The sequence below is a fragment of the Mustelus asterias genome, chromosome 14, assembly GCF_964213995.1.
Source record: "Mustelus asterias chromosome 14, sMusAst1.hap1.1, whole genome shotgun sequence".
In the NCBI taxonomy this organism is placed as follows: domain Eukaryota; kingdom Metazoa; phylum Chordata; class Chondrichthyes; order Carcharhiniformes; family Triakidae; genus Mustelus; species Mustelus asterias.
In genome coordinates, this window is record NC_135814.1 from 61,982,820 (window position 1) to 62,009,455 (window position 26,636).

The 26,636-nt window shown below is 44.1% G+C and overlaps 1 protein-coding gene across 3 annotated transcripts in view; it reads left to right on the forward strand.

Moving 5' to 3' along the window:
• itga4 (integrin alpha 4) overlaps nucleotides 1-26,636 on the forward strand; it is a 162,476-nt gene that overhangs the window by 18,093 nt on the left and 117,747 nt on the right. For 2 of the 3 annotated variants that reach the window (XM_078228515.1, XM_078228516.1), the window contains exons 3-12: nucleotides 10,263-10,369; nucleotides 10,474-10,600; nucleotides 13,880-13,947; nucleotides 14,032-14,161; nucleotides 15,418-15,503; nucleotides 19,427-19,489; nucleotides 19,575-19,712; nucleotides 19,799-19,907; nucleotides 22,311-22,405; nucleotides 23,146-23,236. In XM_078228515.1, the coding sequence (XP_078084641.1) occupies nucleotides 10,263-10,369; nucleotides 10,474-10,600; nucleotides 13,880-13,947; nucleotides 14,032-14,161; nucleotides 15,418-15,503; nucleotides 19,427-19,489; nucleotides 19,575-19,712; nucleotides 19,799-19,907; nucleotides 22,311-22,405; nucleotides 23,146-23,236 (1,014 nt within the window). The remainder of the gene's footprint in view (nucleotides 1-10,262; nucleotides 10,370-10,473; nucleotides 10,601-13,879; nucleotides 13,948-14,031; nucleotides 14,162-15,417; nucleotides 15,504-19,426; nucleotides 19,490-19,574; nucleotides 19,713-19,798; nucleotides 19,908-22,310; nucleotides 22,406-23,145; nucleotides 23,237-26,636) is intronic. The other variant, XM_078228518.1, reaches the window with a different exon arrangement.

A 26,636-nucleotide genomic window follows, 5' to 3' on the forward strand; every position in this document is an offset into this window, starting at 1 on the left:
GGTCCAAGTGGTGTTAGTATTGTTTGTAGTCATGGCCTGAGCCAATGTGTAAGCCCACACTGATTTTCCCCTTTTTTGCAGGCAGTCTAAAGCTCATGTCTTTTGGGGCGCACGGTGGCACAGTGGTTAGCACTGCTGCCTCACAGCGCCAGGGACCCGGGTTCGATTCCCGGTTTGGGTCACTGTCTGTGTGGAGTGTGCACGCACGTTCTCCCCGTGTCTGCGTGGGTTTCCTCAGGGTTGCTCCAGTTTCCTCCCACATTCTGAAAGACGTGCTGGTTAGGTACATTGACCCAAACAGGCGCCAGAGTGTGGCGACTAGGGGGATTTCACAGTAACTTCATTGCAGTGTTAATGTAAGCCTTCCTTGTGATTAATAAATAAAATAAACTTTTTCTGCACATTTACTCTTTTGTAACTTGTATTAACGCCACTGTTTGAAGAAGAACCATATTTCGCAACATTTACTCCCTCTTGTGCCATACATTGACAGAGATACATCTTATCACAGTGAAATTGTGTGACACTTGACTAATTTTCATCAGTTTGCCTCACAGTTATATATTTATATGAAAGAATCAGAACCTCAAAGGGAAGCAGCTTGACCTTTGACTGACATACAATCCAGATGAGAAAGCTCTAGCTCAGCTGTCTGACTCTGGTTGTATCACAGCTTGGTACGGCTCCTGCTCTACCCAAGACCTCAAGGAACTACAAAAGGTCGTGAATGCAGCCCAATCCATCACGCAAACCAGCCTCCTATCCATTGACTCTGTCTACACTTCCCGCTGCCTCGGCAAAGCAGCCGGCATAATTAAGGACCCCCCGCACCCCAGACATTCTCTCTTCCACCTTATTCCGTCGGGAGAAAGATACAAAAGTCTGAGGTCACGTACCGACCTTCTCAAGAACAGCTTCTTCCCTGCTGCTGTCAGACTTTGGAATGGACTTGCCTTGCATTAAGTTGATCTTTCTCTACTCCCTAGCTATGACTGTAACACTACATTCTGCACTCTCTCCTTTCCTTCTCTATGAACAGTATGCTTTGTCTGTATAGTGTGCAAGCAACAATACTTTTCACCGTATGTTAATACATGTGACAATAATAAATCAAACCAAATCAAAATCTAATCTCACTTCCCTTTCTACAATTGCCGAGCTGAGTACTCGATGTCCCACTGGCCTGACCTGACCCTTACATGACCCACAAACATGCTATAGCATGAGCAATGTTATAATTACACCTTAGTATTTTGTGAACAATATCATGGTCGGCTGCTTAGCTTTTATCTGTATAATTAGCCCGTAAACAAGGCTGCCTGATTATTGATTGAATCTGATTATCTAAAGATACATAGATCCTACAACATCTCCTTCAATCACCACTTCTGTCTTTTTCATACTAACAAGAGGCAGCACGCTTCTGAATTTTCCCTGCTTATTCCTTCAGGATCTAAATATGATGCCCTGTTTATTTTTCCTGCTCCTTACTTCCCTGTTGTACAGCAATCAAGAGTTATTAAACAGTTGGATTAGCTTTCAACGCTGGGAATATTGGTTGGGTTGCCCACTTTACACCTTTCCCAAGCTACCTTTCCATTACAGCTAACTATCACCATCCACATAATGGGGGGTTACCCCAGAAACGGAACTGGACTAGCCATATACATTCTGTGGCTACAAGAGCAGGTCAAAGGCAAGGAATCTTGTGGGAGTATCTCACCTCCTGACTCCCCAAAGCTTGTCTACAATCTACAAGACACAAGTCAGGAGTGTGATGGAATACTGTCCACTTGCCTGGACGAGTGCAGCTCCAACAACACACAAGAAGCTTGACATCAGGACAAAGCAGCCTGCGTGTTTGGCACCCCATCCACAAACATTCACTCCCTCTACCTGATGCACTGTGGCTGCGGTGTGTACCATCTACAAGATGCACTTCAGGAACTCACCATGGTTCCTTAGGCAGCACCTTCCAAATCCACAACCAGTACTATCTCGAAGGACAAGGGCAGCAGGCACATGGGAACACCACCAGCCTGAGACTTTTCAATGTACACTTCTCCAAGCCACTCACCATCCTGGCTTGGAAATATAGTGCTGTTTTGGTTTATGACGTCCACATCCCAAGAATGAATTTTTAAAAGTAAAGTTAAAGTTTATTTATTAGCCACAAATAAGGCTTACATTAACATTGCAATGAAGTTACTGTGAAATCCCCCAAGTTGCCACACTCTGGCACCTGTTCGGGTCAATGCACCTAACCAGCACGTCTTTCAGACTGTGGGAGGAAACCGGAGCACCCGGAGGAAACCCACGCAGACACGGGGAGAACGTGCAGACCCTGCACGGACAGTGATCCGAGCCGGGAATTGAACCCGGTCCCTGGTGCTGTGAGGCTAACCACTGCGCTCACCACTGTGCCACCGCGCCGCCCCTGAGCACTGTATTCTTAATCTTTCTTTGCAGCTGGATTCTTACAGCTGCTGCTAATAGGTAATCCACTTTCGCTGCTGTTCCATTCACTAATGCAGAGGTTGCAGAGGAAATCTCCAATGCCTTCTACCCTTGCCCAGTCCAGCCCCTCATCTCATGTGTGCTCCTGCAGTTTCCCAACAAACCGCTCCATACACACTGTATTGTCCAAGTCCATTTGTACTGATTTTTAAAAATTCATTCCTGGGACATGGGCATTGCTGGCCGGCCAGCATTTTTCGCCCATCCCTAGTTGCCCGAGGGCAGCTGAGAGTCAACCACATTGCTGTGGCTCCGGAGTCACATGTAGGCCAGACCGGATAAGGACGGCAGGTTTCTTTTCCTGAAGTACATGAGTGAACCAGATGGGGTTTTCCAACAATTGGCAATGGTTTCATGATCATCAGTAGATTCTTAATTCCAGACTTTTTTTAAATATTGAATTCAAATTCCATCATTAGCCATGGTGGGATTCGAACCGGGTCCTCAGAACATTAGCTGAGTTTCTGGATTAATAGTCTAGAGATAATACCACTAGGCCATCACCTCCCCTAACTTTAATGAAGTATGTCCAATCAGAGTTGATGCTCTGAATGTTCACTTTGCTCTCTATGAAAGAAAGCAGCTGAATGATTGGGGCTGGTTTCTTTCCCTCCTGTGTCTCAAAATAGCTCAGCTCTCCTGCTCTGCCTTTCAAACTAAAATTAGCCCCATGGTGTACAGCTGTTCAATGTACACTTCTGCAAATAGGCTTTCCTGTGAGGGAAAGTGTGTCCCTAGGTGACTTCTGCACTCAAAGTTTCAACTTTTCACCCCAGTTTGAAATCGCAGAATGCACAATGGGGCTTTGTTTAATAAAAATGGCCGTAGCTTCACAAATTGGACTGCCCAACAAAGTGACTCAAATTACTAACGTCGGGTGGTTCTGCCAGCTTTACACTCATAGTTACTCTGAAAGAGTTAGAAGGAAAATAAGCACCTCGAACTTCAGAGTAACTATTTGAAACACCCAGCCCGAGCCCTGCACGGGACACCCCAATGCCCCAACTAAGCGCCTGACCCCACACCAGCTCCCCCCCCCTCCCCTGAGCAACACGCACCTCGATTTCCAATTATCCCCTTCCACCCAGTACCCATGTCCAGTGCCCCCCCCCCCCATGACTGATGTCCAAACCCCGTATCCCCATATCTCATTTACTTACCTTCTTCCTTTCTATGGGACCTTTAAACTCACCTGCTTTATGGCAGCTAGTGCTGCAAAAGGGGGCGTGTTCTCCTTCGCTCTGCTCCTTTTGCACTTTCTGCTGGAGCCATGGATGCACTTTGCTTCCTCAGTCTCACCTGGCCTGAGTCAGGACACTTTCCATTGACTCTGAGGAAGTTACAGGAGGTAGTTGTGTTCTCAAGTGCTTTCTAAGTACAACAACTGAAACTGGTTTTAACAAAGATATTGTCTACAGTACCCAGTATTAGCTATATTTTTCTGGGCCTGCAACCTCCTGGCTCCCCTGGGATTCCAAAAGTTGCACTGGGGAACCTCGCTGGGAAGTCTCTAGGTAAGGGTTTGTGCTGTGATTTTCCAGAAGCACTAACTTTCCCTGCAACTTAAATTGTTACCTTTGGATAGGTTGGCCAATTTTATACCTTGTGACATATTAAGCAGTATATCTGTGTAAGATCCTTCTTTATCCTCTTCACTCGCTCTTTCATTCCCCACATTCTATGGGATTGCAGCAAACACAGCGCCTTGGCCTGTAACTCCCAATCTCGAGCAAATTGCCACTCTGGAGGGACTTACCTTTGTTGAAATTCCAAAGCCAATTCCATGAAATCATGGCTGATTTTCTACTTAAACAATATTTTCCTGCACTGTCCCCATATCCCTTGACGTTATTAATATTCAGAAACCTATCAGTCTCAGTCTTGAACATGCTTAATAACTGATCCTCCACTTCCTTCCCTGTCTGCTTACTGACATGAAACCACATTCGTCTACATTGGTGCCTGACTGAGGGCACATTATGGTCAACATGCGACTTGCATGTACTGCCTATCTGTTTGCCAAGAGGAGTGAAGTCATCAGCATTTACTATTCAAGAATGTTGTTGGTATGCATAAGAACTGTATGCATTGTAACTGCAATGGTGTGCAGATCTGGTGCTGTGTGCAAAGTGATGAGTATCTCCCATTCCCCCAGACATGGCGCAGATTACAGCATTTGTTCTCGCATCTTTGAATGAGGTTGGCATTTCAAAGTCCCAAGAATTTTCAGGGGCTTGTATTAATTGCAAGGGAAAGTTTTTGGCCGGAACGTTACCACCGTTCGCCCTGGCGGGATTTTCCCATCCCACTGCAGTGAACAGAGATTTGGCTGGGCCCCAAATTCTCTGACCTCACTGCAGCGGGAACGTGGCATGGACGGCCGGTAAGATTGCACCCAGAGTATTCCATGGTTGGCAGAGAATGGAGCAGTCCTGAAGTCTTTGGGAAGGAAATGCGGAGCTGCATCATTACTCCCAGCAGATAAAGTACCTGTGAAACGTGAAGGTTGTGTTGGGAGATCCAGCCATTTTCTGTGACCAGCACAAAAGTATCAATGATTACCGTGAAGTGGACCAGGGAGCGGCACGGGCTTGGAGGGCCGAAGGGCCTGTTCCTGTGCTGTATTGTTCTTTGTTCTTCATTCAGACTCGAAACGGTGCCTCTATTCTCTCTCCACAGACGCTGTCAGACTTGCTGAGATTTCAGATTCCAGCATCCGCAGTAATTTATCTGAAGTTTGTTGAATATTTTGTCTCCCACGGCACTAACATATGCCCCTGAATCTGAGAGCATCTATATCCAAGCAGCCGACAGCCAGGGGGTTACAGGTGGCTGCTTGTTATGTCCAAAAGAGAACACAAAAGTATGTTCAGAGTCATTCACCTCCACATTGGCTACATTCCCTTGCCCTATTGTTGAGGCTGCTGTTGCTGCCTCTCCAGTGGTTTCCTGACACACGATCGATGATGGGTGTTCGCAGAGAACAAAGAACAATACAGCACAGGAACAGGCCCTTCGGCCCTCCAAGCCCGCGCCGCTCCCTGGTCCAAACTAGACCATTCTTTTGTATCCCTCCATTCCCATTCCGTTCATATGGCTATCTAGATAAGTCTTAAACGTTCCCAGTGTGTCCGCCTCCACCACCTTGCCCGGCAGCGCATTCCAGGCCCCCACCACCCTCTGTGTAAAATACGTCCTTCTGATATCCGTGTTAAACATCCCCCCCCTCACCTTGAACCTATGACCCCTCGTGAACGTCACCACCGATCTGGGAAAAAGCTTCCCACCATTCACCCTATCTATGCCTTTCACAATTTTATACACCTCTATTAGGTCATCCCTCATCCTCCGTCTTTCCAGTGAGAACAACCCCAGTTTACCCAATCTCTCCTCATAACTAAGTCCTTCCATACCAGGCAACATCCTAGTAAACCTCCTCTGCACTCTCTCTAAAGCCTCCACGTCCTTCTGGTAGTGTGGCGACCAGAACTGGGCGCAGTATTCCAAATGCAGCTGAACCAACGTTCTATACAACTGCAACATCAGACCCCAACTTTTATACTCTATGCCCCGTCCTATAAAGGCTAGCATGCCATATGCCTTACTCACTACCTTCTCCACCTGTGACGTCACCTTCAAGGATCTGTGGACTTGCACACCCAGGTCCCTCTGCGTATCTACACCCTTTATGGTTCTGCCATTTATCGTATAGCTCCCCCTACGTTAGTTCTACCAAAATGCATCACTTCGCATTTATCTGGATTGAACTCCATCTGCCATTTCTTTGCCCAAATTTCCAGCCTATCTATATCCTTCTGTAGCCTCTGACAATGTTCCTCACTATCTGCAAGTCCAGCCATTTTCGTGTCGTCCGCAAACTTACTGATCACCCCAGTTACACCATCTTCCAGATCGTTTATATAAATCACAAACAGCAGAGGTCTCAATACAGAGCCCTGCGGAACACCACTAGTCACAGGCATCCAGCCGGAAAAAGACCCTTCCACTACCACCCTCTGTCTTCTGTGACCAAGCCAGTTCTCCACCCATCTAGCCACCTCCCCCTTTATCCCATGAGATCCAACCTTTTGCACCAACCTACCATGAGGGACTTTGTCAAATGCTTTACTAAAGTCCATATAGACGACATCCACGGCCCTTCCTGCATCAACCATTCTAGTCACTTCTTCAAAAAACTCCACCAGGTTAGTGAGGCATGACCTCCCTCTCACAAAACCATGCTGACTATCGTTAATGAGTTTATTCCTTTCTAAATGCACATACATCCTATCTCTAAGAATCCTCTCCAACAACTTCCCAACCACGGACGTCAAGCTCACCGGCCTATAATTTCCCGGGTTATCCTTCCTACCCTTCTTAAATAACAAGACCACATTAGCTATCCTCCAATCCTCTGGGACCTCACCTGTGTCCAGTGACGAGACAAAGATTTGAGTCAGAGGCCCAGCGATTTCATCTCTCGTCTCCCTGAGCAGCCTTGGATAGATTCCATCAGGCCCTGGGGATTTGTCAGTCTTTATATTCCCTAAAAAACCTAACACTTCCTCCCTTGTAATGGAGATTTTCTCTAACGGGTCAACACTCCCCTCCAAGACACTCCCAGTTAGCACATCACTCTCCTTTGTGAATACCGACGCAAAGTATTCATTTAGGATCTCCCCTACTTCTTTGGGCTCTAAGCATTATTCCCCACTTTTGTCCCTGAGAGGTCCGATTTTTTTCCCTGACAACCCTTTTGTTCCTAACTAATGGGATTCTCCTTAATCCTGTCTGCCAAGGACATTTCGTGACCCTTTTTTGCCCTTCTAATTCCTCGTTTGAGTTCTTTCCTACTTTCTTTGTATTCCTCCAGAGTTCCCTCCGTTTTTAGCTGCCTGGACCTAACATACGCCACTCTTTTCTTTTTGACCAATCCCTCAATTTCCCTGGTTATCCACGGTTCTCGAATCTTACCCTTCCTATCCTTTTTTATAGGCACATGCCTATCCTGCAGCCCTAACAACTGTTCCTTAAAAGACTCCCACATGCCAGATGTGGATTTACCCTCAAACAGCCTCTCCCAATCAACAGCTGCCAATTTCTGCCTAATCCCACTAAAGTTAGCCTTCCCCCAATCCAACACCTTACCCTTGGGACACCACTCATCCTTTTCCATCACTATCCTAAAGCTAACAGAATTGTGGTCACTATTTGCCACATGTTCCCCACCGAAACTTTGAAGACCTGACCGGGCTCATTCCCCAGTACTAGGTCCAGTATAGCCCCCTCTCTAGTCGGGCTATCTACATATTGTTCCAAAGAACCTTCCTGTACGCATTTTACAAATTCCTCCCCATTCAGACTCCCAGCCCTACGCGATTGTTTGAACTTGAAGTGTGGATGTCACTGTTGACAGGTGCAACTTCAGTAGCTCTGGACTCTGAAAGAGAGCCCGATCTTGCTAACAGCAATTCTGACAACTTTCTATCTTTCTTGAGTGCTTTTCTGTGTAGTTGACTGTCAGGAAGGCCTTTGAATGTGTTTTGACCTTCCATCTGACATTTTCAACATCACCAAAATCACATTTGGTTGCAAGTTGTCTCAATCACACACAATAATGATCAGCTGTCTCATTTGTAGTTTTATTCATTTTGCTCAGTCATAAATGTCCCAAACATTTCTTCCAATTTTTCACCACTGTAATGGAGAAGCAAGGCTTTTCAAAGAAAAACTCTCTGTAATTTTTTCTTTCATTTGGATATGTGTTTTTGCGTGTTCAGTGTGTATGTACGTCACGCATGCATGTCTCCCTGTTGCTAATCCTAAGTGGAGTCCCTCTTGTGTGTCTAACCCCAGCCACCAATGTTCCTGCAATCCACAATTTAAAATGCTGCCTCTAGATAGTAGACTAACACCTTCCAGAAGGTTCATACCTGAAAGCAACATTTCATATTTGACCCAAAACAGACCAAACTAGATTCAATGGAAATCAAGGTGGGGATAAACTCTCTAATGATTGGCATCAGCCCAAGCTTATAGGAAGATGGTTGTGGTCATTGGAGATCAATAATCACAGTCCCAGGACATCACTGCTGGAGTTCCCCAGGACAGTGTCCTAGGTCCAACCATCTTCAACTGCTTCATCTGTAACCTTCCCTCCATCATAATGTCAGTAATGGGGATGTTACCATTAAACAGAAACTGAACTGGACCAGCCATATAAATACTGTGGCTACAGGTGCAGGTCAGAGGTTAGGAATGCTGCGGTGGGTAATTCATTTACTGACTCCCAAAGCCTGTTCATCATCTACAAGGCACAAGTCAGGAGTGTGATGGAATACTCCCCACTTGCCTCAGTGAATGCAGCTCTAAAAACACTCAAGAAGCTTGACACCATCCACGACAAAGGATAATCTTGCTCCCTTCATATTATTGGGTGTGCTGATGGATGAAGTTGCGACAGGATGGTTTCTTGTTGCTTGATTGACACCCCATCCATCACCCTAAAAATCCACTCCCTCCACCACCAGTGCACAGTGGCAGCAGTGAGTGCCATATACATGATTCATGGCAGCAACTCACCAAGGCTCCTTCCAAAGCCACAGCCTCTACCATCTAGAAGGACAAGGGCAGCAGATGCATGCAAGCCACAGATGCATTCCACTCCAAGCTACACACCATCCTGACTTGGAATTATATCGCCATTCCTACACTGTCACTGGATCAAGATCCTGTAACTCCAGGACTAGCCCACATCCCATGAATGAATTTTTTAAAACTCAAATTCTATAATAGCGTAATCTGGGGTCAGAGCAATCATACCCCTTACAGTTTGAGCTAGGCATTACAGAGTAGAGATTTGCTAAGGTATGTTTTTGAGCACGTAATGGACAATGGGATACCCAAACCAAGGCATCACCAGAAATTGGGGTGCAAGATCTCATTGCAGTGAAATGGCAAGTTATAGCCGACAAATATCTCAACCTCCAAATTGAAATCGTTAGTTTCTTCTTCCCTGCCCCTGTGAGGTGAGCTCCTAATAGGGAATCAATACTCCCACAGTATTAAAATTAAGTTGACCCAGGAAAAAGCTATAACATCAGGGCAGAATTTGATGCAATTCAGGTGGCAACTTGCCATTCAGGAAAAATCCAGTCCTTTTGAACGAAAAGACTTCTAACAGCAACTCTGCGATTTACCACTCACTTTGCAGTAGATTAATTTCAAATGTTGCCTTTCCTCGCGTTCAATCAGTCACGAAGCTAACATGAATCTGAATGAATGTGGTGGCACAGTGATTAGCACTGCTGCCTCACAGCGCCAGGGACCCAGGTTCGATTCCTAGCCTGTGTGGAGTTTGCACGTTCTCCCCGTGGCTGCGTGGGTTTCCTCCAGGTGCTCCGGTTTCCTCCCGCAGTCTGAAAGATGTGCTGGTTGGGTGCATTGGCCATGCTAAATTCTCCCTCAGTGTCCCTGAACAGGCGCCCGAGTGTGGCGACGAGGGGATTTTCACAATAACTTCCTTGCAGTGTTAATGTAAGCCTACTTGTGACACTAATAAATAAACTGAATGTGTATCACTGAATATAAAAAACTGTGTGTTAATATGGAAAGTATTTTAGTAGAGATTGTCAGGACAGTAAATCACTGTGCAGTTTTGACTGCATTGGCAATGCAGCTTTTCTGTTTATGTTGATGCAATATTACATGCAAACAGAGAAATAAATATCTCACAATTTTTTTAGGTATTCCTGCAGGGAAAAAATGTGGACCAGATTGTACAGAAGAGAAAGACAACCAGTGGCTTGGTGTTAGCTTGTCAAGACATCCAACGAAAGACGGTTATATTTTGGTATCTGCACGTTCTTCAAAATGCCTATTTAGCATATTTATTAGAATGTGAAATTAATTATAACAATATGTTTTATATAAAAATGTTTAATTTTTTTTTTACAGGCCTGTGCCCATCGGTGGAAAAATATATTCTACTTAAAGCATGACAAACGACCTCTTGGGTTGTGTTTTAAAATTCAAGCTGATTTGCAGCCTTCTCAGGATTTACCTCTGATTCCCTGCTTTAGAGGTAAGAAAATTATTGAAAGATTATTTTCAATGGATTATTTGGAATAAGCCACTCTCTTTTCCTGACAGGTCAATGCTGACTTCTCCCATTTGGTAAACACTCTTACAGGAATGCCATTGGTGATTTCCTTTGCAATTCCTTCAGTGGCAATCACCCCATTTATCTAATACAGATGTGGCTAAAGTAAATGGAAAGATACCGATTCAATATCGCTGTCATGTTTGGAAGGGACATCAAAAATAAATTGGGGGAAGGAAAGTGAGAAATAATGGGGAAGTTTGGTGAATATTTATCCTGGCTTGAGTTGCCTTGGGTTGATAGATGAGGTCTATTGCAAGGCTTGTGACTGTGAAGGTTGTATAACTTCTATGCAACTGGATCTTTGTGAGTCACCACCGCTGACTGCCACATCAATCCGTTTTCAGCCCTCTAGTTCACGAAATAACTGAGAGAATCACTCTCTCCATGGGATGTACCAGTGTGAGTGGGCACAGTACTAATAAACAACAGGCTTCCCTAAAGTGCAGAGCCTTATTGATGGCACAGGTGTGGCTCCTAAAAAAAACAGTTGTCAATCCCATGACGCCAATAGTTCTATGGGGCAGATTTTTAAAGTCTTGTTGCACCCCTGTTGTTAAAAAATATCTGGTTCACTAAAGTCCTTGAGAGAAGGAAATCTGTCATCCTTACCTGGTCTAGCCTACATGTGACTCCAGATCCGCAGCAATGTGGTTAACTCTTAACCTGCCCTCTGACATGGCCTAGTGTAGGAGTTTTTCAGAGATTCATGTATTTTGCTGGCTTTTATGCAGGAGATTTCTCTATTAATACAGCTCAGCAAATACAAAGAAATCGCCAGAGACAGTAGTTTCTGGTTGAAGACGTACTTTATTGACCCAGGCCTGGTTTCCACCGTGTAGGGAGAGCAATTCAAAACAGCTCAAATTACTCTAATTAAATGATCAAGACATTCTGTAATTATACTTCTTCAGAAATCATCTGCCTGCCTACTCTGTCCATCTTAATAGGATAGACCAATCATGTTAATATGGATTATTTACCTTGGCCAATTACATCCTATTCTCTGGCAGTATGAGAATTCATTGGTCCATAGAATCCGGAAGCTCCCACCCACTTCCTCTCTAAACAACCTCTATTATGTAGGTAATAGAGTTCAAAGTTATCTTTTCTATGATTTCTATGATTTCCCACTGTCCCTCTGTAGAGTTCAAGAGTTTCCGTTCTCACTGTCTGCTAAACATTTCTTATTAGTGATAAATGAATTGTCTCATTCATTTAGTGTTTGGGAACTATACTGATAAAAACTATGCTCAATGGCCGTATTGTTATTAAAGAATGTGGTTCATCTTACTTAGCTTTCATCCCATTATGCCTTGGGGCAGTCTGTATTTGGCCAAGCTATACAGAATACATTCAAAAGTACATATTTAAAATTTCTAACAGTGGTTATGTGTTTCAATGCAACTGTACCTTTGTAATTCCAGGTATATCATACTTTTTCTGTACTATATTTATTTCTAAATTAGTCTACATGATTTTATTAGTCTTTTAATACTAGACTATCCTTTTTTCCTCTAACACCTAGCAAAACCATTCCATTCAAGGGCAATTTAGAAATTGGCAACAAATGATGTCCTTGACAGCAGTGCCCATGTCCCATGAAAGAATAAATAAAAAAATCCCTGTTCAGATATCAGATCACCATCCCTGCACAATTTCTAACTTAGCATGCAAGGAAATTTGAAGATTCTCAAAGGATTGTGTGAAGGCTGTGTGTTAATTCACCAACTTCAGTCCCTTTGCACAAGGGGATTTTCATCTTGCTCTTTGGTTAGGTTGTTCATACTTCTCTACTACACTTGTGATGTATTCTTCACCACTTGGTCTTTTATCTGATTCACCCTCAAGGTAACTGTACTGGGACTGTTGTCTGTAATGTGGGAATTTATAATATGCGTGAAATAACTCGCTTTCATACAATTATGCCAAACTGGGATGTCCTACAGTAAGATAAAAAACACTATACCAACACCAATACATTGAATTGTTAATGATATGTTAATTAAATTAAGGTAGACACGTGATGGCCATTGTTTAATTAAGAACCTAGAACACATATAGAGAGAGACTACCCCTCTCATTTCTGTTAAATTTATTGATTGCTGCTTTATTATTAAAACAATATAAAGAGAGATTGTTGTTCCTCAGTTTGTTTAATTTAGTTTAATTGGTTCAACCAAAATAATATAGAGAGAAAAGCCAATCACTGAAGATGCTGGAATCTGAAACAAAAACTGGAAAATCTCAGCAGGTCTGACAGCGTCTGCATCTGTGGGGAGAGTATAGAGCCAACATTTCGAGTCTGGATAGAGTGAGCTCTGCCGAAGGGTCACCTAGACTCAAAACGTTGGCTCTATTCTCTCTCCGCAGATGCTGTCAGACCTGTTGAGATTCTCCAGCATTTTCTGTTTTTGTTGTGTGTGTCATATAAAGAGAAACTGCTGGGACGTGGGGGTAGTAGGTAGGAAGCAGACATATGTAATGCTGCATCCGTAAATAAACCTATTATTAGTTGGTTTCTACTTCACCAACAGGGTTGGGAATCCCTTAACAGAATGGCATGCTATCGCTAGATATATTTAGCTGAATGTTTGGTTTGTAAGTTAGATGGGCAGTTACAGAGGCAAGAGTTTCCTTGGCCTACTTTCTCTATTGCTTTTCCTCCCACAATTTGAAGAGCCACCTCCTTGGGCAGATTTATCTTTAAATAAAAATGTTGGGACAAGCAGTGACACCTGTAATACTCAACTTAGATTTTACGCTGTACGTAAGATCAAATGAATGATTTAGCAACATTCAAACACTTTCAGGCTACATTTTGCCTTGGTGAAGGTGATAAGGTGAATATTGGTATGCTTGCTGAGAGTAATACTCATTTCCTATTTTGAACTTTCCTGGTGTCATATTTGTTATGTTGTGTTTTATTTGACATGAGAAATTAATATAGCATGAATTACTGAGAGTAACCCTGGGATCCGGAACTCGGAATGCAGTCAGCTAGGAGATTGCAGGCTTGTGATTTCAGGGAAAGAGAACCCCATTTCCCATTGGGATTTGCTTAATCACACTGTAGAATATTGCCCACTTGTTAGACAGTGTTTTGGGAGTTTACCATTCTTTGTCTAATTTTATCATCGTACTTAATTGTAAAAGTAGCAAAATTTCTGGATGACCGTGGAATTCCTTCTCTTTCTTTAGCATATCGACAGAGAGTGGATCATATTAATGGATTATGTCAGGCTGGAATTGCCAGTTTTCTGACTGAGGTAAGTGGTGATTATTTCTTGCAGGAATTTTATATTTCCTTAATGAATATATGCATTCCATTAACCCCGCATTTTGTTTCATAGGATTTAATCGTAATGGGTGCTCCTGGATCTCAGTACTGGACTGGAACTGTCGCTGTCAAGAATATAAAGACTAATTCTTTGCTGTTTTACAGAAATGATGAAAATATAGTTAACTATGGAAGCTACCTAGGTACACAACTCCTGATCATTAGAGTCATAGAGGTTTACAGCATGGAAACAGGCCCTTCGGCCTAACTTGTCCATTCCACCCTTTTTTTTAAAAACCCCTAAGCTAATCCCAATTGCCCGCATTTGGCCCATATCCCTCTATACCTGTCGTACCCATGTAACTATCTAAATGCTTTTTAAAAGACAACATTGTACCCGCCTCTACTACTACCTCTGGCAGCTTGTTCCAGACACTCACCACCCTCTGTGTGAAAAAATTGTCCCTCTGGACACTTTTGTATCTCTCCCCTCTCACCTTAAACCTATGCCCTCTAGTTTTAGACTCCCCTACCTTTGGGAAAAGATATTGACTATCTAGCTGATCTGTGCCCCTCATTTTATAGACCTCTATAAGATCACCCCTCAGCCTCCTACGCTCCAGAGAAAAAAGTCCCAGTCTATCCAGCCTCTCCTTATAACTCAATCCATCAAATCCCAGTAGCATCCTAGTAAATCTTTTCTGCACTCTTTCTAGTTTAATAATATCCTTTCTATAATAGGGTGACCAGAATTGCACACAGTATTCCAAGTGTGGCCTTACCAATGTCTTGTACAACTTCAACAAGACATTCCAACTCCTGTATTCAATGTTCTGACCGATGAAACCAAGCATGCCGAATGCCTTCTTCACCACTCTGTCCACCTGTCTACTCTGTCCATCATTGGTATACCCATCGCGATTAGGGTCTGTTAAAATGTCAAGCCGTAACTACATAACACAATTTAACTTCTCTTTTTATTCAACAAAGTATGTTTTGCGTATGCTTTGTAGAATTTGGTACAGGTTTTAATTATATGTTTGTTGGCATGTGTAAAGGAACAGTAGGGTAAACTTTGCAAATGCTTGTTAGTCAGATGATGTGGATTCTGCCACAGTGGATGTGGGGAACCATTCAAACTTCCATTTGCATCTGCCGGACTGGAAGATCCTGCCGGGACGAAGGACTGGAAAATTCCCGCCATTGCTTCAGTTGTTGGAGCAATTTGATTGGTTCTGTTGTTTCTTTACTGATCGGTTTAGCTTGATTGGTTGCTTTCATATTCTCTTCATTCTTCTACCTTTCCTTGTATTTGTTACTTACTCCCATAACTGTTCAGTCACGGTCCATCTCTATTTTAGCAATATGAGATTTGGCCCTAAGGTTACGAGTGTACAATTGGAGCATGGTGTGATGGACACTGGTCTACCTAATCGCAGCATGTTTTATTATTTCCCAGGTTATGCTGTTAGTGCAGGACACTTTACTTACCCAAACAGCACAGAAATTGTTGGAGGGGCACCTCAACAGGAAATGACTGGCCAAGTAAGCATTTTACTTTACTTTTCTTTTAACAAATCAGGCTCCTTCATGTCTCACGGCTTCAAGAGCCCTTCTGCATTCTATTCTGCAATTGTAAAAATTGCATGAATATCAGGTAGTAATTAGATTGCTGCAGAATTTCGTATCTGATACAGTTTGAGTACGTTGACATTTGTCCCTCTTAAATTCAGTTGGAAGAAGCAAAACTCCAAAAGGGAGAAATCTTAATAGATGTTGTCAATCACCACGCTAATCAGTCCAGTAGAATCATAGAATCCTACAGCCCATCGAGTCTGCACCAAACACAATCCCACCCAGGCCCTATCCCCATAACCCCATGCATTTACCCTAGCTAGTCCCCCTGACACTAAGGGGCAATTTAGCATGGCCAATCCGCCTAATCCGCACATCTTAGAAGTTATATCAAGAAAGCCCTGCTTTCTCACGCCCTTTTCAAAACTTCGTTCTCCACTCTTTTATCTACCTTTCAGTGACTTTCAACCCCATTCAGCATGGAAGTCTGAAAATGAGTCGATATGCTTTCCATACAATATTTATTATATAAATTACAATCATCCTCTTGAGCCTGAACTATGGACAGAGGCTACGATTTGAACGATGGCGGAAATATGTAAGGAGGAAGCGCAGTGTCTGACAGGAATTTCATAATCCTGTCACGCGGTTTGTTATTCAGTGCCAACCAAAACTAAAATAAATTGACATTCCTCATAACTGTTCTCCTGCTTGCTTTCCACAATTTTTAATTTGTGTGTGTTTTGCTGTTGTGCACTTTTTCTCATTTGCAGACTCTGTATCTGCCTTTCACTGCTTTCTCCTACACTCACATTTTCCCATTTGCGGACACTGGCGGAAACTTTCCAGCTGTTCATGCCGGCGGGATCTTCTGGTCCAACTGACGGTTCACCCCTGCCCTGGGTTTCCCGGCAGCATGGGGTGCAATCATTGGGAAATCCCATTGACAGCGGCAGGAGGATCAGAAGCGCTGCCTCCCGCTGTGAGAAAGATGCCATGGGAGGGGCCAGAGAATTCAACCTTCATGTTTTGGAGGTCCAGTCAGACCCGTCCCAATCCCCAGTCCTTCCAAGTCTGACTGCCAGGCTCCTTGTGTTCCTAGATGGGAAGTTTCTGCATACAGTAAATAGGATTCTGGAGAGATTGTGAGCATACTGAGGCTGCAATCCCTGCCATTAGCACCAGCAGTAGCACTGAGAAGGATCCACTGTGAGACATCAGCAGCTGACGACAGATAGATGTAGGATTGAGTAAGCAGACCAAACAGATGGCAATGAAAGGTGGTATGAATGGCAGTGAAGGTGAGACAAGGGGGCTAAAGTTGATAGCAGTGTTTCTGAGTGAGGAAAGGAACTTGGAATGGATGGATTTAAACAGCAGGATTAGAAGTTGTAATTGAGGGTGTTGGCGGACCGGGAGCCATTGTCGGGATCAATAGGAACAGCAAGATGGCGGAGCGGGATTTGGTGTGGTATTGAATATGGATGCTAGAATTTTGGATGAGGTGGTGGGGGATGGAAGGCCACCAGGAGAACCTTTGGAAAATGAAGATGATAATGTCATGGATGGAGCTTTCAGCAGCAGATGGGTTGAGACAAGGATGGGCAATGTTATTGAGGTGGAAGTATGTGCTCTTTGTGCTTTAAAGGTTATTAGGTCAGAAGCTTACTTCTGAGCTCATTAGTTCGAAACTAGAAGCAGGAGTAGGCCATTCAGCCCTTTGAGCCAGATCCGCCATTCATTTTGATTATCATGGCTAATCATCGAATTCAATATCCTGATTCCCCCCCCCTTCCCCCCATATCCATTGATCCCTTTAGCCCCAAGAGCAATAGCTAATTTCTTCTTGAAATCACACAACGTTTTGACCTCAACTACATTCTGTGGTAATGAATTCCAGACATTCACCACCCTCTGGGTGAAGACATTTCTCCCCACCTCAATTATAAAAGGTTTACCCCTTATCCTCAAACTATGACTCCTAGTTCTGGACTCCCCCACCATTGGGAACATTCTTTCTGAATCTACCCTCTCTAACCCTGTTAGAATTTTATAAGTTTCTATGAGATCCCCTGTCACTCTTCTAAACTGTTCTAAACTAAGCTGTTCTGTCTGGAGACAATACACATCTCTTTAACCTGTGTTGAACGCTCCCTCCACCCACATTGTCTGTACCTTTAAGACCTGGCTGGCTGTAGAGATTCACATTCTAATTAGTAGTCTGTAACTTGATTTCTGTGTCTATGCACTGTTTGAGAGCAGATATCCACTCCATCTGACGAAGGAGCAGTGCTCCGAAAGCTTATGGTATTTGCTACCAAATAAACCTGTTGGACTTTAACCTGGTGTTGTGAGACCTCTTACTACACTCTTCTAAACTCCAGTGAATATAATCCTAACTGACTTAGTCCCTCCTCAAATGACAGTCCTGCCATCCCAGGAATCAGCCTGGTAAACCTTCACTGTGCTCTCTCGATAGTATGTTGAGATTTCAAACAGACTGCTTCAAACGGAGGTAGTGGCTGGAGTGGAAAGACATTGATAGAAGGGAGACTGAGCGAGTGAGTGTGATCCAAAGGCAATGGTGACTGTCATGTCACTGTTTAACTGGAAGAAGTTGTAGCTGATCCAGCAGAGGATGTCAGACCAGCAGCAAGACAGCATTGAGGAATGGAGTGGTCAAGAAAGGGAATGGAGAGGTAGTACTGGGTATTCCTGGTATACAGATCGAAGCCAATTCCTTTCCTGCAGATGGTCTTTCCCAGGTGCAGTTTACAGCTGAGGAGAGGAGTTTAGCACAGATTCCTGGATTCAGGTGGTAATGATGCAGCGGCTGAAAGAGAAGCCATTGCGAGAGAACATAGAATGACAGAATCATAGAGTGCAGAAGGAGGCCATTCAGCCCATCCACCCTGCACTGACAACAATCTCGCCTATCCCCGTAACACCACATATTTATCCTACTAATCTCCTGACACTAAGGGGCAATTTAGCATGGCCAAACAACCTAACCTATACATCTTTGGACTGTGGGAGGAAACCGGAGCAGCCGGAGGAAACTCATGCGGACATGGCGAAAACATGCAAACTCCACACACAGTCAGTCATCCGAGGTTGGAATTGAGGCAGCAGTGCTAACTGCTGTGCCACCGTGCCGCCCACAAAAATACACAATGGCATCCAACCTGGGGGGTCTGTCTTTGATTAGATGCATGAAAATGAAATTAAGTGAGGGAAATCCCATGGACCCGGAAACTGAAGGAGGGGTGTTGGAGGAGCGTGAAATAGCCAACTGTGGGAAAGACTGTTCCGCCGACAAAGCTGGTTAATGCAGTACAGCAATCAGGATACAATTAGTGATTTTGGTTGGAGCTGTTTCAATGCTGTGAGGTTGTGGGGGAACCCTCATTGGAATGATTGAAACTGAATTATGGCCACAGATTTGGGAGGTGACAAATTCATTCCTGCTATTTGGTACTGCGGCGGGGTAATACCAGTGGGGTTACTGAGTACAATCATTCTTGTTAATATTGTTAATATAATATTGTATAATGTCTTCCTCCAAATTATGTTGGAAATGAATAGTTTGCGATGGGGGGGGGGTGGGTTGGGGGGGGTGGGTGGGGGTTGGGGGGGTGGGTGGGGGTTGGGGGGGGTGGGTGGGGGTTGGGGGGGGGTGGGTGGGGGTTGGGGGGGTGGGTGGGGGTTGGGGGGGTGGGTGGGGGTTGGGGGGGGTGGGTGGGGGTTGGGGGGGTGGGTGGGGGTTGGGGGGGGTGGGTGGGGGTTGGGGGGGTGGGTGGGGGGTGGGTTGGGGTGGGTGGGTGGGAAGGGTGTGGGTGGGGGTGGGGGGGAAGAATGCATGTTTTGCCTAATGGCTGAAATTATTTTTGTAGGTTTACATTTTTGAACAGCAGGAGCTGACTTTGGAAATAATTTTCAAGGTGAAGGGTAAAATGGTGCGTATGGCATTGGCGGTATTATCTCATTCTGATTCCGGGGAAAAGGCTGCAGTGTTTCACTCACTTTTGTTTCTGCTTCCAGCTCGGTTCGTATTTTGGCTCCTCGGTTTGTGCAGTTGACCTCAATTCAGATGGCCTCTCAGACCTGTTAGTGGGAGCACCCATGTACAGCACAGTCAGAGAAGAGGGAAGGGTGTATGTTTATTTGAATACAGGATTGGTAAGATTGCAGAGTTCATTTTGAATTGGTTGATATTAAATACGTATCGGATTTCATCATCTTAATAATTAACCTTTTTTTTAAAGGGAGTGATGAAGGAGCTTGCATTGGAGTTAGTTGGAAGAGATTCTTATGCGGCAAGGTTTGGGGACGTAATTGTTGATCTTGGAGACATTGACGATGATGGATATGCAGGTTTGGGACAATTAAAGTATGCAGTTTTCAAAATTATTATCTTCCTGAATCAGATCCAGTCACATCAAGGAGCCTCTTAGGACATGTTAAGCACACTGTATTAATGAAGATTGAGCTTACTATTATAAAAACATTGCAGTCCCAAAGCTCCTGCATCTGGTGATGTGAATGTACAGATGTCTAAGTCGGTGAGCGATAGATCAAGTTATTCCAGGATCCTGATTCTTTCTCATCTGTCAAATATTTCATTTGCAAAGGGAGGTGGGATCTCGTCCCGCACAGATATCCAGTCACATGTTGGTAGGTGTGTTCTGGCAATATAGAAACAAGGGCAATCCAAATTATCCTCTGTGTCTGAGGAGTAGTCTTACTGGACCTGGCATGAGGGTTTTGGGGAGAGGAGAATGGAATTAAAATTTAAGTGACCAATGCAGGAAATCGGCAAATTTCAAATCTTGATGTTTGACCCCCCAAGGCGCTGCAGCATTGAAGCCTGGTAGTAAATGTTGCACACGTTCCATAGTGACACATTGCCAAAAGCTTCTGTCATCCCCATTAAGAACTTCTGACTGACCACTACATTGGATTCCACACAGTAGAAAGTAGGGCACCATTTGCTATTTTCTTAAAGGAGCTCTGACCAAGCAGTCACAGATGGCTGATGCCCACTCCTTGCTTCGTGCTTTCACATCATTCTTTTCCTGGGGCCTGTTGTTGTATGCAGTTAAAGAGTATACTGGCCCAAATTGTGGTTTTATTGGGTCATTCGCCTCCAATTAGGAGGGTGGGAATATTCTATGGCGACTGTGGCTGGCATGGTGACACAGTGGTTAGCACTGCTGTCTCTCAGCACCAGGGACCTGGATTCGATTCTGACCTCGGGTCGTTGTCTGTGTGGAGTCTGCACGTTCTCCTTGTGTCTGCGTGGGTTTCCTCCGGGTGCTCCAGTTTCCTCCCACAGTCTAAAGATGTGCGGGTTAGGTTGATTAGCCATGCTAAATCGACGCTTAGTGTCCCAAGATTTGTCGGTGAGGGGGATTAGCAGGGTAAATATGTGGGCTTACTGGGATAGGGCCTATGCAAGATACTCCGTCGGGGAGTCAGTGCAGACTCGATGGGCCAAATGGACTGCGTCCACACTGTGGTTCTATAACTTGACCCAGTGTAGTCAAGATTGGCAATACAGGCTGAAAAAGTGCAAAAAATCAATTCCAAAGTTTAAGGAATTTCAAAGTTCACAAAAATGGACTTAGTCATATTATCGTAAGACCCATTAAATTGTAGGCTTTCACTGAAGCTGCACAACACTTCTGAGCACTAGCAATTTTTACCATAGATTTCAGTAGGGGGCCACTGAGCATAACAGATGCACAGTAAACCTTAACTCTCCACATCCATTAATATGGAGTACTGCCCATCATGTCATTAGCCCCTGGGCAAAGAGGTTTAATTTTTAATGGACCACTTTGACTAAAGCAACGAATTGTCATAGTGACAAACACATGGCTTGAAACATCAAAGAATACTTATCCACCCGTGTACCTTATAGAATCATCAGCTCATAGAATTGCATCAGGAGCTACGAATACAACAGATTTACAGATTTAATCGCCCCAGTCGCAAATGTGATGTCAGGAAACATTATTGTTCCAATGAATGGAAGTTTTATTGATCCTCAGCATTTGGTGATGGTGGTCACAAAGGTTTTCAGTGATGAGTGCTTTGCTTACAATAGATAATGTCTTTGTCACTTTGCCTGTGGAGAACAGGGATTAACTGAAACTGTGGCTGATGTCATAGAATCCTACAGTGCAGAAGGAGGCCATTCGGCCCATCGAGTTTGCACCAACCACAATCCCACCCAGGCCCTATCCCCATTACATTTAATCTAGCTAGCCCCCCTGACACTAAGGGGCAATTTAGCATGGCCAATCCACCTAACCCGCATATCTTTCGACTGTGGGAGGAAACTGGAGCACCCGAAGGAAACCCACGCAGACACGGGGAGAATGCGCAAACTCCACACACAATGACCCAAGCTTGGAATCGAACCCGGGACCCTGGCACTGTGAGGCAACAATGCTAACCACCCATGCCACCTCTGTACAACAGGTACAACAGCAATCACTAATGAGAGGGCATTTCTAAAATGTGATAAGAGACCACCAGGTACTCCTGTGATATCTGCTTAGAATGGATGCTTGTTGCATTTTTTGGACCAGCAAAATAGCGCTACACTGTCTTTTGTTTCCATTTGGTTTGCTGTGGCTCTTGCATGACAAGTAGTTTAAGTATGAAGTATTTGTTTAACGATCATAAGGGGGGAAAGTGTGAATTTGGTCATTGGCCTGCATGCATTTGAGTCACTGGCTACTGGATTGATTCTGTTTAAATCCACACCAGATGTGGCAATTGGAGCGCCCCAAGAAGAGGATCAGCAGGGGGCTATTTATATCTACAATGGCCGAGAGAAAGGGATTTCGTCCACCTTTTCTCAGGTAAGTGATTGAAATTTAATCTGATCCAAAACTTCAGTAGCACATCAAGCGAAGCTGGTCACCATGTCATTCCATACGCTTGATTTCAACTGCAAAACTACCGAGTTTCATCAATAAAGCTGAACAATTTATAAAATAAAAAGAGGCTGTTCAATCTGTTCATTCCAGTCAAAGTGCATTGGACAGTCTCTGAGTTAAAATAAGGTAAAGTTTATTTATTAGTCCCAAGTAAGGCTTGCATTAACACTGCATGAAGTTACTGTGAAATTCCCCTAGTCGTCAGAGTCCAGCGCATATTCGGGTCAATGCACCTAACCAGCACATTTAATTTACTGCCATTGACCCTCAGTGAACAGGTTTGTTATCTGTCTATAAAATTTCATGGCAAATGGGTGAGAAAAGATTTCTCCCTGGGATTGTCCACTTCTATGCAGCCGTGGTGTATCTTCCTTGACTGCGGCATTCTGTTTGCCACCAACATATGCTGCTGACAGCTTAACTCCAGGACATCCACCTGGGAGGGAGTGGATGAAGGGTAACTCAGGTGGAGGCGGGGGGGGAGGGTGAGCTATTGGAGCAAAGAGTGGTTGATAACCACTAGGGAAACTGAACAGAGGAAGACAATATTGCAAATGGCAAGGCTGGGAATTGAGTTGATCGTCCAATGATAAATCAAATCTCTTTGCGGTATTAAAAATTTAAATCTGCTATTTCATTATTTAATATTCAAACTTTTACAGCGAATCCATGGACAACGGATTAGTAACACCCTGCAAGCATTTGGCCAGTCCATATCTGGAGGTATCGATGTGGACAATAATGGATATTCAGGTGACTTTCATATATTTTTATCAATATATTTTGCGTGTTAAAATATTTGGTTTCACTTCATTCATCTAATGAAGAAACTATATTATGTTTGGTATTTTTCAAGGTTTGTTGTAAATTGTGAATTTAGTGTTGAAGATTAGCAGCAAAAGTATCAGTGGTGTGTTATATATTTTAACATCAACTAGAGAGGATTGGATAAAAACAAAACACTGCGGATGCTGGAATCTGAAAAAAAACCCAGAAAAATGCTGGAAAATCTCAGCAGGTCTGACAGCATCTGTGGAGAGAGAATAGAGCCAACATTTCGAGTCTGGATGACCCTTTGTCAGAGCTGAGAGGAAACAGAGTCAGCAGAGCTTTATACTATTGGGGTAGAGAGGGATGGTAGAATTGGACAAAGGGAATGTAAATGAGCATGCAGAAGGCTGAGAAGGTGTTGAAAGTGTCCATGAAGTGATCAGAGTGCATGAATGGCAAAACAAAGGTACAGCTAGATAAAGGACTGCTTGAGGAATGTGGCAGTTGGCCTGAAGAGGTGGGGGTGGGGCTGGGGGGTAGAAGGGGTGGGGGTTGGTGGTGGGAGGTGGGGAGAGGGTGAAAAGGAGAGCGATAAAATGGAGAATGAAATGAAATGAAATAAATGGAAATGGGGCGAAGGTGGAGGGGAAAGTTCAGGCTCGGAAGTTGTTGAACTCGCTGTTCAGTCCAGAAGGCTGTAAAGTGCCCAATCATAGATGAGGTGCTGTTCCTCCAGTTTGTGTTGGAGTTTGCTAGAATTGCAACATGCCAAGGACGGACATGTGGACAGGAGAGCAGGGTGGTGTGTTGAGGTGGCAAGTGACAGGAAGCTCTGGGTCCTGCTTGCAGATGGACCGAAGGTGTACTGCAAAGCGGTCACTCAGCACTGCTTCACCTGAAGGGGGTGTTTAGGACCTGGGACGGTGAGCAGGCAGACAGTAAAGGGGCAGGTGTTGCACCTTCTATGATTTCATGGGAAGGTGCCATGGGCAGGGGGTGAGGCTGCACCTTTGTTTCACCATTAACACATTCTGATCACTTAATTGACACTTTCAACACTTTCTCAGCCTTCTGCACGCTCTTTGTCCAATTCTACCATCCCTCTCTACCACAATAGTATAAATCTTTGTTGACTCTCTTTCCTCTCAGCTCTGATGAAGGGTCACCCAGACTCGAAACGTTGGCTCTATTCTCTCTCCACAGATGCTTTCAAACCTGCTGAGATTTTCCAGCATTTTTCTGTTCGAGAAGATTGCATCTTGTTAAACTCAGTAAGAAGTTTAACAACACCAGGTTAAAGTCCAACAGGTTTATTTGGTAGCAAAAGCCACACAAGCTTTCGGAGCTTGTCACCTGAAGAAGGGGCTTGCAGCTCCGAAAGCTTGTGTGGCTTTTGCTACCAAATAAACCTGTTGGACTTTAACCTGGTGTTGTTAAACTTCTTACTGTGTTTACCCCAGTCCAACGCCGGCATCTCCACATCTTGTTAAACTACCATAGGAAACAACAGTAGCATACAGGTACTGTATCAAGGTGCTTTGTTTCTAAGGGACAATATCTTTATCACTTTTGCAGAGGAAAGAATCAGAGAATCTCACAGTGCAGAAGGAGGCCAATCAGCCCATCGAGCTGCATCCAGGCCCTATCCCCATAACACCACATATCCCACCACAACACCACTAATCTCCTGACACTAAGGCCAATCCATCTAACCCGCACATCTTTGGACTGTGGGAGGAAACTGGAGGAAACCCACACAGAAACGGGGAGAACATGCAAATTCCACTCAAACGGTCACTCGAGGCCAGAATTGAACTCGGGTCCCTGGCGCTGTGGGCCGCAGTGCCACCGTGCCGCGATTAAGAAGAAATGAAGTAAGCAGGGAGTTGTGGAAATTGTAGCTGACATCCCCCTGCACAGTTGATAAGACTTGGCTTTCTCTTCCATTTCTAAGATGTGATACATATGGGCTGGAATTTTACCTCGGGAATTGGAGTGAGCGAGGGGTGGAGCATGAGAAGGTCCATTGACCTCGGGCAAGATTTTACAGTTTTGGAACGAGCGAGGCAGTAAAGTCCCATCCCTTATCACCACATATTCCTCTGATGATCAAATCACTGTCGAACATTTATTAATGCACTTTTTATCCTGACCTGATGCATATTTCACTCATATCTACTTTTTTTGTATCTTTCAAAAGCAGAATGTAAAGTTTAGAAGAGTCTTATGGACTCAGAATGTTAGCTGTGTCTCTCTCCACAGTTATTACCAGTTTTTCCAGCATTTTCTGTATTGATTTCAGATTTTCAGTGTCCACAGTATTTTGCTTTTATGCTTTTTTTTTGTTGGTTTATTTGCTCATTTTGAGGTAAAATTCAGTTCTGAGATCAGTTTATGGTCCTGGGTGTTATCTTTCCAGAGGCGGTAGTTATATTTAGGAGGGCGTCTGGCTGCTAAATCTAAGTTATCGCTTAGCGTTTAAAATCAGGGTCCTGAAATTTCAATGGCCCATTAGAATGGAAAATGGGTCATATCTGCCAGGAAGAGTCAGACTTTGGGATGATGACTGGGTTTTCACTCCTTTGAAGTTCAGCCAGGAGAAAGTTGAGCTAATACTTGCTGCTATGTCAAATGGTGGATTTAGAACAGACATTATTTCTATGGCTTGGGTGGGCCACGGACACCCTAGCTCATCCCATCCTTGATAGGCTGAAACGTTATGGACTACTTTGCCTTATCACCTTCTGAGGGCCTTTCTGACCAAAGAATCAGGAGCATTTAAAAAAAATTCTGCTCTATGGGTAGCCATCCGTAGGCATAGAAAGAAACATAGAAACCCTACAGTGCAGAAGGAAGCCATTCGGCCCATCGAGTCTGCACTGATAACAATCCCACCATAGCCCTATCCCCGTAATCCCACATATTTACACCGCTAATCCCTCCGACCTACACATCCCGGGTCACTAAGGGGCAATTTAGCATGACTAATCAACCTAACCCGCACATCTTTGGACTCATGGCAAAGGTAGTTGATCTCTGCTGTGATAGATTACTTTTGTAGACAGGGTATTTGGGGCCTTTTCAGAGGCTTCAATGGAACTATTACAGCTGACAAGACTGTCATAGAGACCTCAATGTTGGATCAGGCTGGAATTCCCCCTGACACAACTCCTTAATATAGATGTAGGTGGACAAAAAACTGACACACACACCTTCCTACCAGGATGTTAAAAATGGGCAAAATCCTGCCATAACAATGTTCCATCCAATTTCCTTATCTCCAGTCTGGAGATTCACTGGTTATCCAATTGCTAAACAGGGCACACATTTCAAAATTTGCAGATGTTAGGAAACTTGACAGCTGTGAGTTGTGAGAAAGGTA